We start from the raw sequence: 12586 nt of genomic DNA, 5'->3' as shown, positions 1-12586 counted from the left end.
GCCCGCGGTCCCAGTGTCTGGGCCTTTTCAGCGTCCCCAAGCACCAGCCTCCTGCCACCCGCAGCTTTGCCCTCCTTCTTGTCCGCAGTAGGAAAACACTAATATTTATCTTTCCAAATTTCTTTGCCGTGTTTTTGTTGAAGAACTGAGCGTTAAATAAACACCATTGCTGGAGTTCAGCTTTCGCAAGAGCCGGCGTGCTGGCCCGCAAGGACAGCGCTGTGTCATCACACCGGGGGCTCTGCGGGGAGAAGGGTGACAGCATTTTTCCGTCCGGATGTCCCTGCTCCTTTTTACTCACTGGGTGGTGGGCACAGCATCTGCTGAATCCCCAGCCACGAGGGCCAAGGCAGATGTGGAACTGGACATGTGGCCAGTCCAAGAGCAGATGAGCCTGAGGAGAGGCCACGTAGAAACAGGACCCTCTGACTTTGAGTTCCCATTGCACTGACCCGGAAATAGCACCCAGGTGAGTCCAGGGCCATCCTGAGCTGGGAGGATTCACAGAGTCACCAAGGACAACCGGGAATTGGGCACTCGGTCCACGAACGCTGTGTTCAGATCCATGAGACTGTGGGTGGAATTTTATTGAAAAGGTCTTTTCAGGAGAGAAACCCATAAGCTGACTTAATGCCTTTGCTAATTTTCACATAGTACAGTTACGACATCTTGATTTTAATTAAACAGTTGATTGAAACCGTTTCCTCTTTTATTTTTCAAAAGTAACGCTCCTCGGGCAGGTTCTGTTCTGTCAGGTCTCTAATGAAGAGCTGGCTGGCCCTGGTGCCCCCACCCGGCCCTCAGCCTGTCCTCAGCCTGTCCTCCTGCCCACGGCCCCTGCCCCTGGGCTTCCTCTCGTGACGGCATCCAAACACCCTCTGGTCCTCCTCCTCCGCCTGCAGCTGTGTCCCCCACTCCAGCTCAGACGTGCTCCATCTAAGCTGCCAACAAGACTCCCCTGAGGCACGTTCAGCCGGTGGCAGTTTGTGACACGTATTGTGCCCCCACCCAGCGTCCCCGGGCCTGTTTCCACCTGAAGTGTTCCTACAGATGGACTGCTGGGGATCAGAATGCCCTGGACATCTGTCCCTTCATGTAGAGTACAACAGGGGCAGTCAACACATCTCCGAGGCCAAGTGTCCCAGGAAAGGACTGTGTCCCAGCACAGATGAGACTGTCGCAGCATGTCAGCCTCCATAGCCATGCTACGTCCCCGAGTACATCTGAGCTGTGGTGACACTTTATTCACACTGAAGCCCAGGGCCCAGTCCCCAGCATGGACGGCTGCTCAGGCCATTGTTTGCTTCATGGAAGCGCCCTTTTCTTGCCAGCTTCGACCAGGGACAGCTCCCAGGGGCGCAGGTAGCATGTTTGAGGCCATGGCTGTCATGGAGCCCAGACGCCAACAGTGGGTCCCCAGAGCCTCATGGCTTTCTCAGAGGAGCTCAGTGCCCTTCACACCCAAGTCAAAAGCCGAGCTGTCCTGGGAGTGGGTGAAGGGGAGATGACCATTTCCTATCTCACGAACACAACGATTCCCAGGCCTGCGTGACAGGGCTGACCGGGGCAGCATGGACCAGGACAGAGTGGAAGCTGAGGGTGGGCAGGGCAGCACCTCGCCTCGGGCTCAGGCTGGTGCCATGCGAGGACACAAGTCTGTACTCAGCTGGGGAGAGTGTCGCTTCTACACCCGGAGTCCTGCCCTGAACCGTCAAAGGCAGACTCTTCAAGGAGGCCGGCCTCCAACAGGAAGCGCTGATTCTAGGGGAGTTGAGTCCCTGAAGAAAGTCGCTGGCCTCTAGCCAGGTCCAGTGGGCTACTTCAGCTTGTTTCAGCTACCCGTGACCGTCAGTAGTGCCACCACAGAGCTCTAGCCAGAGCCTCTAGAGGCGGCCACTGAGGGTGTTAGTGTGAAGCCACCCACGCCTGCCAGGAGCCTGGTGTCTTCACACCCACACCACACACATGCACAACCCACACTACACACATGCATGCAAGCCACACACATGCCACATGAACACCCCACACCACACACGTGCACACCCTACACCACACACATGCACAGCCCACACCACACACATGCACACCACATACCACATACATGCACACCACACGTGCTGCATGCACACCACACATGCGCACAAGCCACCCACGTGTGCACATGCCACATGCACACACACACAGAGCTTTCCTTGAAGGGAAGGTCTTCCCTTTGCGTTCTGCTCACTGCCTGGCTCCCAGTAGCACACCCATTGAGCTGGGGACAAGGGTCACTCCTAGGTGACATAGTGGGAATGGCTCTGGGAATGGCCGAGGTTCCATGAGTGCCCTGTGGGAGGTGTGATCCTCGAGGTCAGGACGCAGGCTCAGTGCCAGGCAGAGTGTGGTGCCTGGCAGGCGGCCCACGGGCATGAAGCAAGACGTGGGACGACAGTGCCAAGGACAAGGCTCGCCCAGGTGGCGAGGCCCAGGAGCCCCTGGCCAGTGAGGTCTGTGGACGCTGTGGAAGGCGGGGCCTGGGTGGGCCAGTGCAGGCTCCCCCCAGTGTGCAGCCAGGAGGCTGCATGGGGACAGGGCTGTGGGGAAGCGGGAGGAGGTAGTCCCACTGGAGCTCCCTTCCCGAGGCTCCGGGGCAGAGATGGGCACCACCTGCATGTTCTTGACCATCACTGGGGTCGTCATTGCAATGCCACTGGCAGCCTTGCCCCCCAGGGCATCTCTAGCCCTGTCTCCTACAGGCATCAGTGGGCTGAAGGCCAGCCATGACAGCAGCGTGGCCACTCTGGCAACCAGCCCCCAGAGGCTGCATCCACCAGACCTCACGAGCCGACCCAAAGCCACCAAAGCTCTGGAAATCCCAGGTGCTTAAGGGCTCTGAGGCCAGGAACTCGGGATTAGGGCAAAGACCACAGGGCGGTGTCCCTTGACCCCCACTCAGGAGCTTGGTGCCAGGAGCTGGGGGCAGAGCAGATATGGACTCCAACTGTTGCACCCGCACCTCAGCCCACAGCTCCCTCCTGGGCCTCACAGCTGGCTGCCAAGTGTCCACTGCTTCTCCTTGGGACTCCTCAGAAGCCTGAGCCAGGCCTGCTTCGTTCCATTTCTTCCCCTGGTGGCGCTGACCCCTGCTGGCCAGTCCAAGGGCATCTGTGGCCCACAGCTGCCAGCCTTCCTCTGTCCCTGGCAACTTTCCTGGGTGTCCACTCAGCTCCCCAGAACTGTGGCCTCTGTGCCAGTGGGTGACATCTAGTTCACACACAGTGGGCATTTGCACCCGGTGTCCCCAGCTGTCCCGTGCCTCTTTATCGGAATCACACAGCTCTCCCCTTGAGAGCCCTTTAGTGTCCAAGCCCACCATCTGCACCCACAGGGTGGATGGCCAGGCTGGACCTGAGAGCACTTTGGGCCTTTTGATCTGGCCACACGTTGCCGGTGTCTAGCAGCCCCCAGCCCTGTCCTTGCCCTCATCCCTTTCCAGCATGACCTTGGCCCCTGGGGACTGAGTCAGGAGGCTTGATGGTGGGCCTCAGGCTCACAGCCTAACTGAAGGGCAAGAGGGCCCCAGCTCTGGTGAACTTGGGTCAATGTGTAACTGGACGCTGCACCAGCCCATCTGCTCAGCTGAGGGGCCACATTGATTGCCAGAACTTCCTGGAAGAGGTCCCAGAGCGGCTAGTCCTGGCCAAACCTGCAGCCCCCTCCCTGGTCCTCCCCCACTTGTGTACAGAGCGGCCTGGGAACGGCTCCACCCCACTCTTGGGTATAAAGAGGGCCTTGGTGGCCGGCCAGGGCAAAGCTGCGCTGGTCCAGGGCTGACGCAGGAGGTAAGTGGAGACCTCAGCTGTCCCTGGCTACAGCTGAGCTGTGGGCTGGGCGAGGTGGCCAGGAGCAGAGCTGCTGGAGGGGCTGTTCTCATTCATCTGGGATCAAGAATGAGGATTTGTGGAGGCCATGCTTCACAGGGGATGTGCCACCTGCAAGTCCAGACACTGAGATGAGGCCGTCCTCCCCAGCCACCACCTGGGCTCCGGAACGGCTTCTCCCTAGCTGCAAGCCAGGATCACCCCTGGCTCCTACTTCCTCTGGTGACCTGGGGCTCCAATAGTCCATTGGGTCTCTTCCCATCTGAGGGGACAGCAGGCTTCATGTACAGGCAGCGACAGGGAAGGGCTTGGTCTCAGGGCCCCGCAAGGCTCAGGGTGTGCCACCTGCATGACCCTTAAGCAGAGTGTCTCTCTGGTCCTGGGATCGAGGTCTGGGTCAGTGCAACCTGCTCACCATTCTGTCCCTGAACCTACATAAAGCCAGACTCCTGACAACACTGGCTTTCAGGCTGGGCCCACAGGGACAGAGCCTGGCCATGCGGAAGTGCTTCCTGCTCCTGTAGGTGGCGAAGGCGGGCCCTGGTGTTCCTCAAGAGGCAATGTAGTTGGGCCTCGGTGCCGCCTGCTGTGCCCCAGGATCTGGCTGAGTCCTGGTTCTGTCTCCTACTGGCTGTGGGCCCTGGAGCAAGCCCCTGGACCTCTCTGTCCCTTGCAACATGGCACTGATGACTTCACCCAGCTGCCTGTTTGGGGCCACCTTGGGAATGAGGCGGAAACGGCTCTTGTGGGGCTATCTTCACGTGGGAGGAGACAGACAAACCCACACCTTCGAACAACAGAGCAGATAGTGCTTCCAGGCAGCAGGTGAGAAGAGCGTGTCCAGGCAGCCTCCGGAAGGCCAGGGTGGCCGAGACTAGCTGGCTGGACAGTGGAGACGCCACCAGCCAGGATGGCAATGTACAAGTGTGCTGCCACCTTCAGGGGGAAAGGCTGGGCAGGGAAAGGCTGGGAAGGACGGCTACCCCCCTTGCTGGTCCCCAGTCCCTGCTGAGAGTGAATTCAGGGCCACCATGCTGCCCCAAGAGGAGCAGTCTGCAGGAGTGGCAGGTGGGAGGGCTGTGCTCCCCACGTCTCCAAGCCCACATGGCGCCCCATGAGACCAGCAGGGGCCTGGCTACACAGGAGGTCCGGGGTGGGGGCAGAGGCCCTGCCCTTTTGTCCACTGCATGTGGCTTTAATGAGAAGAGTGAACTGGGTAGGATGCATGGGGAGGAGGGGGAGGAGGCGCCAGGTCAAAAGTCAAAGGTCTTTTTTAAAAACTGTTTTTAAAAAGGTCGTTGGCAGTAGGTGAACCGAGCAGGACCGGACACGGGGAGGCCTCGGTGTCCTGGGGGCGTGGAGGCCAGGCAGGTGCCGGCAGCTGTGCCTCACCAAGAGATTATGAGATAGTCAACTGTGATGAGAACAGTTTCATTTTGGCTCAGATTTGGAATTTCCAGCCCAGGATAGGACAGACCTATGATGTGGTGCCATGGAGGGCCAACGAGGCCACTCCTCCAAAGGGCTCCACCTCCCAGCAACACCGCCCTGGGGCCAGGCCTTGGGGGTGTTAATCCAGGCCCACAGAGTAAGGCGCAGATAGCTCACTGGCAAGGCCCATGAACCCAGGGCCAGATGGGCAGGGGCAGGGAAGGCCAGGCTGGGACCAGGGCACAGCAAGGTGGGCAGGATGGCCTCAGGTGACAGGGCAATGTAGCAGGCTCCCTGCAAGCATCAAGTGAGATGCCACACGTCTTGACCTGAGCCACCAGCAGGACGAGCTCCCTCCCCTTAACCCAGAGGAGCAGACAGCGTGGAGGGCCGGGCAGCCCAGCTGCCTTCCCCTGCCCACCCCAGGCAGCTCCATCCCTGGCCAGCTCCACCTCTGGCCAGCTCCATCCTTGTCTGTCCAGCTGAGGCTGGAGCTGTCTCGGCACTGAAGGTCAGGCCTCCAGGGCTCACCTGGCTGCCCTGTCCGCTGTGGCTCGGGCAGGGCTCTGAGCTCTAGCTGCACGTCAGAGCCATCAGAGACTTAAAGGATCTATTCCTGACCCAGCACAGATGAGCGAGGCCAACTACAGGGAACAGGGATGGACGGGCATTGTCCTGGAGACCAGAGGGCCACTGGACGGGACAGTGCAGACGGCCTGGAGCTGGGGACGAGGGGGAAGGCCAGGGTTTGGGTCAAGCCCTATAGCAATTAGGATCTCAGGGACACTAAACCATCCAGAGTCACTTGATGAGCATCTCAGCAGGGAGCACAGGGGCTCCACCTGGACCCATCGCTGGCCCCTCCTGCTCCCTGGGAGGAAGCCGCAGCCCCTGGGCTCTCGCCCACAGCCTGGGGCTTCAAAGTCCAAATCGACTGTCCCCCAGCGCAGATGCTGGTGTCCAGGGTCAGGGTGCAGCAGGCTTCTCCTGCTGAGGCCTCTCCGGTCTTGCAGACACCGTCTAGTCCCGGTGTCCTCAGTGGTTGTCCCTCTGTGTGTCCCACTGTTAGGATCCCATCATAACTTAAGCACCTCTTTAAAGACCCCGTCTCTAACTACGGCCACTTGCCAGGGTCCTGGGGACGACTTCAATGCATGGACGGAGACAGGGCAATTCGGCCCCAGCCAGGTGTTGGCACCTGGGCTGTGAGGAGTCTGGCTCCGCCCCTCCTGTCCACCCCCAGAGCACCCCAGGCGCCTCCTGGCTCTGTAGTTCAGGGAATGCGGGGTAAAATGAAAGTCTGGCTGGGGACCCCTTGGATAGTCACCTTCACCCTTCACAAAATGTTGTTTCAGGGTACAGACAAGTGAGCGCTGGGATCAGAGATGGCTCCTGCTGGCGTGGCCCTGAAGGCCACAGTCCTGTGCCTCCTGGCCTGGGCTGGCCTGGCCACTGGAGACCGGGTGTACGTACACCCCTTCCACCTCCTCTTCTACCCGAAGAGCACCTGCATCCAGCTGGAGAAACCCGACCTGGAGACACCCAAAGAGCCGACCTTCACGCCTGTGCCGATTCAGGCCAAGTCAGCCCCAGTGGACGAGGAGGCCCTGCGTGCCCAGCTGGTGCTGGTGGCCGAGAAACTGGAAGCTGAAGACAGACTGAGGGCCGCAGAGGTGGGGATGATGGCCAACTTCATGGGCTTCCGCATGTACAAGATGCTGAGTGAGGCGTGGGTCGCCGCCGGTGCAGCTGTCCTCTCCCCAACGGCTCTCTTTGGCACGCTGGCCTCCTTCTACCTGGGAGCCCTGGACCCCACGGCCAGACAGCTACAGTCATTCCTGGGTGCACCTGGGGAAGACCAGGGCTGTACCTCCCGGCTGGATGGGCATAGGGTCCTCTCTGCCCTGCAGGCCACCCAGGGCCTTCTGGTGGCCCAGGGTGAGGCCGGCGGCCGGGCCCCACTGCTGCTGTCCACAGTGGTGGGCCTGTTCACAGCCCCTGGTCTGCGCTTGAAACAGTCCTTTGTGCAGGGCCTGGCCACCTTTGCCCCCGTGGTCCTCCCGCGCTCTCTGGACTTGTCCTCAGACCCAGAGCTCGCTGCTGAGAAGATTGGCAGGTTTTTGCAGGCTGTGACAGGGTGGACAACAGGCAGGCCTCTGTCAGGGGCCCGAGCAGATAGCACTCTGCTTTTCAGCACCTCTGTCCACTTCCACGGTGAGGAAACCCCTGGTCATTCTTGGGCTGCCCCAGGGTGGTGTTCTCAGTCCCACACCCTTAGCAGACGGCGGGACGGGGACAGGAAGATGGCAGGCGTGCTGCTCGGGTGCCCTTGGCCCTTGAGCTTCCTGCAGCCGCGGTTTCCATGGCAGCTGATGGCCAACTGCAGGGACTCACTCTGCCTCTGGGGCAGATGCTGAGCTGAGTGGCAGGAGGGGTACCACCACCCAGGCCAGCTGCGGGGGGCTGCCTCCGTCACTGTGGCTGGAGGAAAAGCCCTGTGTCCCTCTAGGCAGCTCCACTGAGGTCCCTTGGGGACCATACAAGGGGATGCCCTGCTTCTTGCTCATATGGCTTTATACTGTGGCCCTTGTCACCCCCTCACCAAAGGCTCTGAGGGTCGAGGACCATGCCATTCCACTCTCACAAGGTCTCAATCCAGGGGGAAGAGCTGCATCCAGCCCCTTAGGACAGGGCGACATACAAGTGAAGCCAGGCAGGGGTCAGGGCTGTCATGGGGGCCCCTTGTTGACCAGGCCTCCCTGGGGCCTCCTGCGGGCTGCCTTCGCTTCACTCTACCACCCCAGCTCACTGGTCCTCAGTCCTGCCTGTCCCTGGGCAAGAGAGGTGCAGAGCTGGGGCCTGGTTCCAGGGCTGGGGCCTGGTCAGTGAGCAGTAGTGGGGGCTGAGCACCACCAGCAGGCTTAGGGGCTACATGAGGACCTTGGGCCTCAGGCAGGAAAGGTGTGAAGCTGCCATGGTGGATGGTCACCACTGTCCACTGTCCAGTCCCACCAGGTCCAGCACCAGGGTGAGCCCTTGTGAACTGTGGCTTTGGGTAACAACTGGCCATTCTGACAAGTGGGCAGCTGTGGTAGGGTGTCAATGGCCGAGGCTGGGTGTTGGGAGATCTCTGTAATTGTGCTTGGACTGTGGCCCTAACGCTGCTTTAAAGGGTCATATTGAGTAAGGAAAAGTGAGGCGAGCCCGGGCTGGGCAAGGCAGATCTGGTGGGCTCCTCATCAGGAGCCCTGGGCCAGACCCTGAGTGGTTTTGGACCTCAGCCTAAGGGCTGGTATCCCAAGTGCAGCAAGTGCAGCGGCTCTGTAGCCGGGCTTGGGCGGAAGACAGGCAACCCTCAGGTTCTGGGCAGGTGTGGGCCTGCGCCCGGGGCAGTGGTGGCTGCTGGGTGGGGAAGGAGGCTAAGGGTGGGGAAGGAGAGGAGCAAAGCAGCCTGGCCAAGGCTGCCCAGGCCCGGGCCCCACTGCTGCTGCCAAGGCCCACAGCCTGCCCAGCTGCTGACCATCCCCTCCTATTCTGTCTGGGCTGCAGGGAAGATGAAGGGCTTCTCGCTGCTGCCCGGGTCCCAGGAGTTCTGGGTGGACAACAGCACCTCAGTGTCCGTCCCCATGCTCTCGGGCACTGGTACCTTTCAGCACTGGGCTGACGTGCAGAACAACTTCTCCGTGACCCGCGTGCCCCTGGGCGAAAGCTCATGCCTGCTGCTGATCCAGCCGCACTGTGCCTCTGATCTGGACAGGGTCTCAGCCCTTGTCTTCCACCATGACTTCCTGGCCCGGATGAAGAACCTGTCTCCCCGGTAGGAACTTCTGGGTGCCCTGGAAACTGGGGGAGCTGCGCCATCTTAGCCCAGGGTGGAAGGGTGAGCAAAGCGGGACAGGCCCAGGGTGCCAGGCTGGCCTGGACCTGGGTGTCCACCAGCACCTCCCATTCCTCCATCCCCTGGGCTCTGGCAGGCGCAGCTGAGAGAAGAGGAAGCACCCATTTCTCAGAGCGGTGTGAGCCCACAGGTTTTACGAGAGAGAAACGCCTAAGCCACCCTCTGAGAAGGAGTCAACCCCACACTCAGGCAGGCCCGTCCTGACACCCCAGAGCCTCTGGGGACTGATGTTGGGAGGGCCTGGCCTCAGCTGCTCTTCTTCCTGTTGTGGCAGCCCCTCCCACAGAGCACTGGCCTCTTCCTGTTGGTCCTTCAGACTCACGGGCCCAGAGTCTGGCCCAGGGCCAGTGCCAGGGGGAAAAGTCGGGACCCTGCTGCCAACTCTCTTTGAAAGTTTTATTTTTTTAGGTTTATAATATTGTAATGATAAATCAGTATGCAATGAGGGTCTTAGTTTGAATCATGATGGAATACACCTGACCTAAAACGCACCACCTCGGCCATCCCAGTGTCCTGACACGGAGCCGTCTCAGTGGTGGGCCTCCACCAGCAGCCTGTCTCCAGAGCCCGCTAACAGTGCAACACTGACACTGGCCTGTGTGGTGCCGACCCACGGGAGCCTTGGCAGCCCACAGCACCCTCTGGCCGGCTGCGGGTTGCCCACCTCAGGTCCCTTCTCCCCTGGGGTCGAGCATCAGCCACTATGCAGACACACAGTCATTCACACGTCTGTCCGTGGACACTTGTGAGGCTTCCCCGGTGGCTTGAGGCCTTGGCTGTGGACATGGCACACTGGCCAGGGCTGGCTGTGTCACCAGAAGTGCCCATGGCCCTAAGGGTTGCCAGAGGAAGCAGCTGGAGGTGGAGGTCACTGGAGCTAATGGGTTGGCACAGGCTGGGGTCAAGACCACAGCCCCTGCCCAGAGTCTCCCTCCAGAGCACCCTGCAGCCAGCTAGAGTGACACCTCTCAGGGCTGCCCAGGAGTGCCCACACACAGCCAGCCTGAGAAGCGAGCAGAGCAAAGCCCAAGCTGCCCTCGCCAGTACCCAGGACAAGCCCTGGAGCTGGGGGCCCTTCCCATGCTGTTTCCTTCACGCTTAAGGTTTTCTTTGTATTTGTTACTGAGGTTTTCCTAGAGGTGAGGATGACCTAGCTGGATGAGGGCTAGACTTCCCCTTCCTCAGGGGCAGGAGCAAGGAGCACACCTCCCTGGGCTCCTGGGAGCCCTTGCCTTGTCCCCTGGAACCCTCTGACCACCCATCTTCCCAGGGCCATCCACCTGACCATGCCCCAGCTGGAGTTGCGAGGCTCCTACGACCTGCAGGACTTGCTGGCTCGGGCCAAGCTGCCCACCCTGCTGGGCGCTGAGGCGAACCTGGGCAGGATCAGTGATGGCGACCTCAGAGTGGGAGAGGTTGGTGCTGGCCTAGGGGAGGTGTGGATGAGACACAAAGGGGGCTGTGGGCGAGGCTGTCAGGATAGGAGGGAGAGAAGACCTGGACCAGGGGGGTGGGCCATGTTGGGAGGGACGTGGCCAGAGCCCTCCGGGACTTCCCAGGGACAGTGCAGGAGAGCAGCTCCTGCCCAGCCTTGCCTCTAGTGCTCCAGGAGTGTTCGGCCCCTGCTCAACCAGGCCAGGACTTGGGGTCTTCCCCGGAAGCTGCAGTGGAGGTGTCCCTGGCCAGGCTCTATCCTGCAGCTCCTTCTGTGCTCAGGAGCCACTCTCTGGCAAGAGAGCCAGGGATCCTGCCCAGCACAGCAAGGTGGTGGGTGGAGACAGGAGGGCACGGGCAGGGGAGGCAGGAGCTGCCGGAGTCCCGAGGTGGGCCTGCAGGCATCCTCCCTGCCTTGGGCCCTGTGTGCCCGAGGACAGAGGCCATCTCCATTGCCTTGCAGGTGGTGAACAGCCTTCTTTTTGAACTCAAAGCGGATGAGGAAGAGCAGCCTGCAGAGTCTGCCCAGCAGCCCAGCATGTCTGAGGCCCTGGAGGTGACGCTGAGCAGCCCGTTCCTGTTCGCCATCTACGAGAAGGACTCGGGTGCCCTGCACTTCCTGGGCCGTGTGGACAACCCCCTGAATGTAGTGTGAGGCCCTGCAAGGCCACTGTGCCTGGCCATCCAAGTTGAGGCCAGCAGAAGAGCAAACCTGGCAGAATCGGCCACCTGTTGCCACCTTCTCCTCCCCGCCCCTGGTGGGTTGGCGTGGCTCCTTGCCAGTGTGGCACCTGAGCAGACACAGGCGTGAGTGGAGAGTGGGGGAGGCAGGAGCCTGTGCTGTACCAGGACGACTCTTCAGAGGGGGAGTCTGAACATATCCACTGTCTCTGAAACCAAAGTGTCCCCTTCTAACAGAAATTGGGCTTTAAGATTAAAACACACGTTGTCTCATTGCTTTGGGTTTATACTCAGCGAACTGAATGTGAGATTATAGTTCCCACAATGCCTTAGTTTTTCTTCCCATGATACCTGTAGTTGCAGAAAGACACACAGACCTGATTTCATGCTAGAGCAATCCTGACCACCCTGGCAATAATCCTCAGGTGGCTAGTAACATCCTCCGCTGTGAGCAGGGCCGCCAAGCCATTCAGCTGACAGTCCACGGAGCTCTCATGACCCCTTGCTCCTGGGGAGGCCCAGCCCATGTGCTCTGGGTGCCTCTGCCAGGAGCAGGAGAGTCAGGCTTGTGTGGTGGGAGGCCTGTCCGTCAGGGGACCTAGAGGGGAACGGGGCCGAGGGATGGATTGCTGCTCAGGGGGTCCCTGGAGCAGAGGGCAGGGCCCTAAATCTTCTCAAAACCCTTTTTCCCTCAATGGATTAGACCCACAGTCTCTATGTCTCAGCAAAGCCAAGGAAGAGGTGGGTACTGGGCAGGCTGGATGGCCTTGGTGATGCTTCTACCTCCCTCAGGAAAAGTTGAGGGAAGACATAGCCCTGGCCGTGCTGGACGCAGGTCCAGGCCCCAGGTCCCCAGCCAGCAGCTGTATTCTGCAGATGCTGAGTGCACACCAGCCTCGGGAGCTCCTGTGGAATGGAGTGGTTCTGCTCTGCGAGCGCAGGTGGGTGGCAGGGTTTCCAGAACCACAGCAGCCCTGTTCCGTGGTGACTCCTGGCTGGTGGGGCAGCCTGGCATGTGTTTCCAGCACCCTCACTTAAACAATCAGCTGCAAGGTGCTGAGTGTCATACCAGGGACCCAGGGACCCAGCCAGTCACTCTGCCCCTGGCTCCTGGGACGCCCAGTGGTAGCATTGCCACAGCTGAGGTCCCAGGGTGTTGCCTTCTGTCTGTGGGAAGGTGGCCTCCAGCTTTGCAGGTGGAGCAGTGCTGCCCACTGTCGCGCTGCTTTCTGTACAGTTCTAGGTGGGCGGCTGGGTCAGGGAGACAGCGCAGGACGCC

The 12586-nt window shown here is 60.5% G+C and overlaps 1 protein-coding gene across 1 annotated transcript; it reads left to right on the top strand.

Moving 5' to 3' along the window:
* The first annotated feature begins 3807 nt into the window (after nucleotides 1–3807).
* On the top strand, nucleotides 3808–11542 carry Agt (angiotensinogen). The gene is made up of 5 exons (XM_027947957.2): nucleotides 3808–3824; nucleotides 6650–7508; nucleotides 8844–9111; nucleotides 10463–10607; nucleotides 11090–11542. Exons 2-5 carry the CDS (start codon nucleotides 6680–6682, stop codon nucleotides 11279–11281), a joined length of 1434 nt encoding a protein of 477 aa, XP_027803758.2. The 5' UTR covers nucleotides 3808–3824; nucleotides 6650–6679; the 3' UTR covers nucleotides 11282–11542.
* Nucleotides 11543–12586: the final 1044 nt, after the last annotated feature.

This window comes from Marmota flaviventris, chromosome 12 (assembly GCF_047511675.1).
Source record: "Marmota flaviventris isolate mMarFla1 chromosome 12, mMarFla1.hap1, whole genome shotgun sequence".
Lineage (NCBI taxonomy): Eukaryota > Metazoa > Chordata > Mammalia > Rodentia > Sciuridae > Marmota > Marmota flaviventris.
Note: the sequence above shows the minus strand (reverse complement) of the source record. Positions and strands in the feature narration are given on the sequence as shown.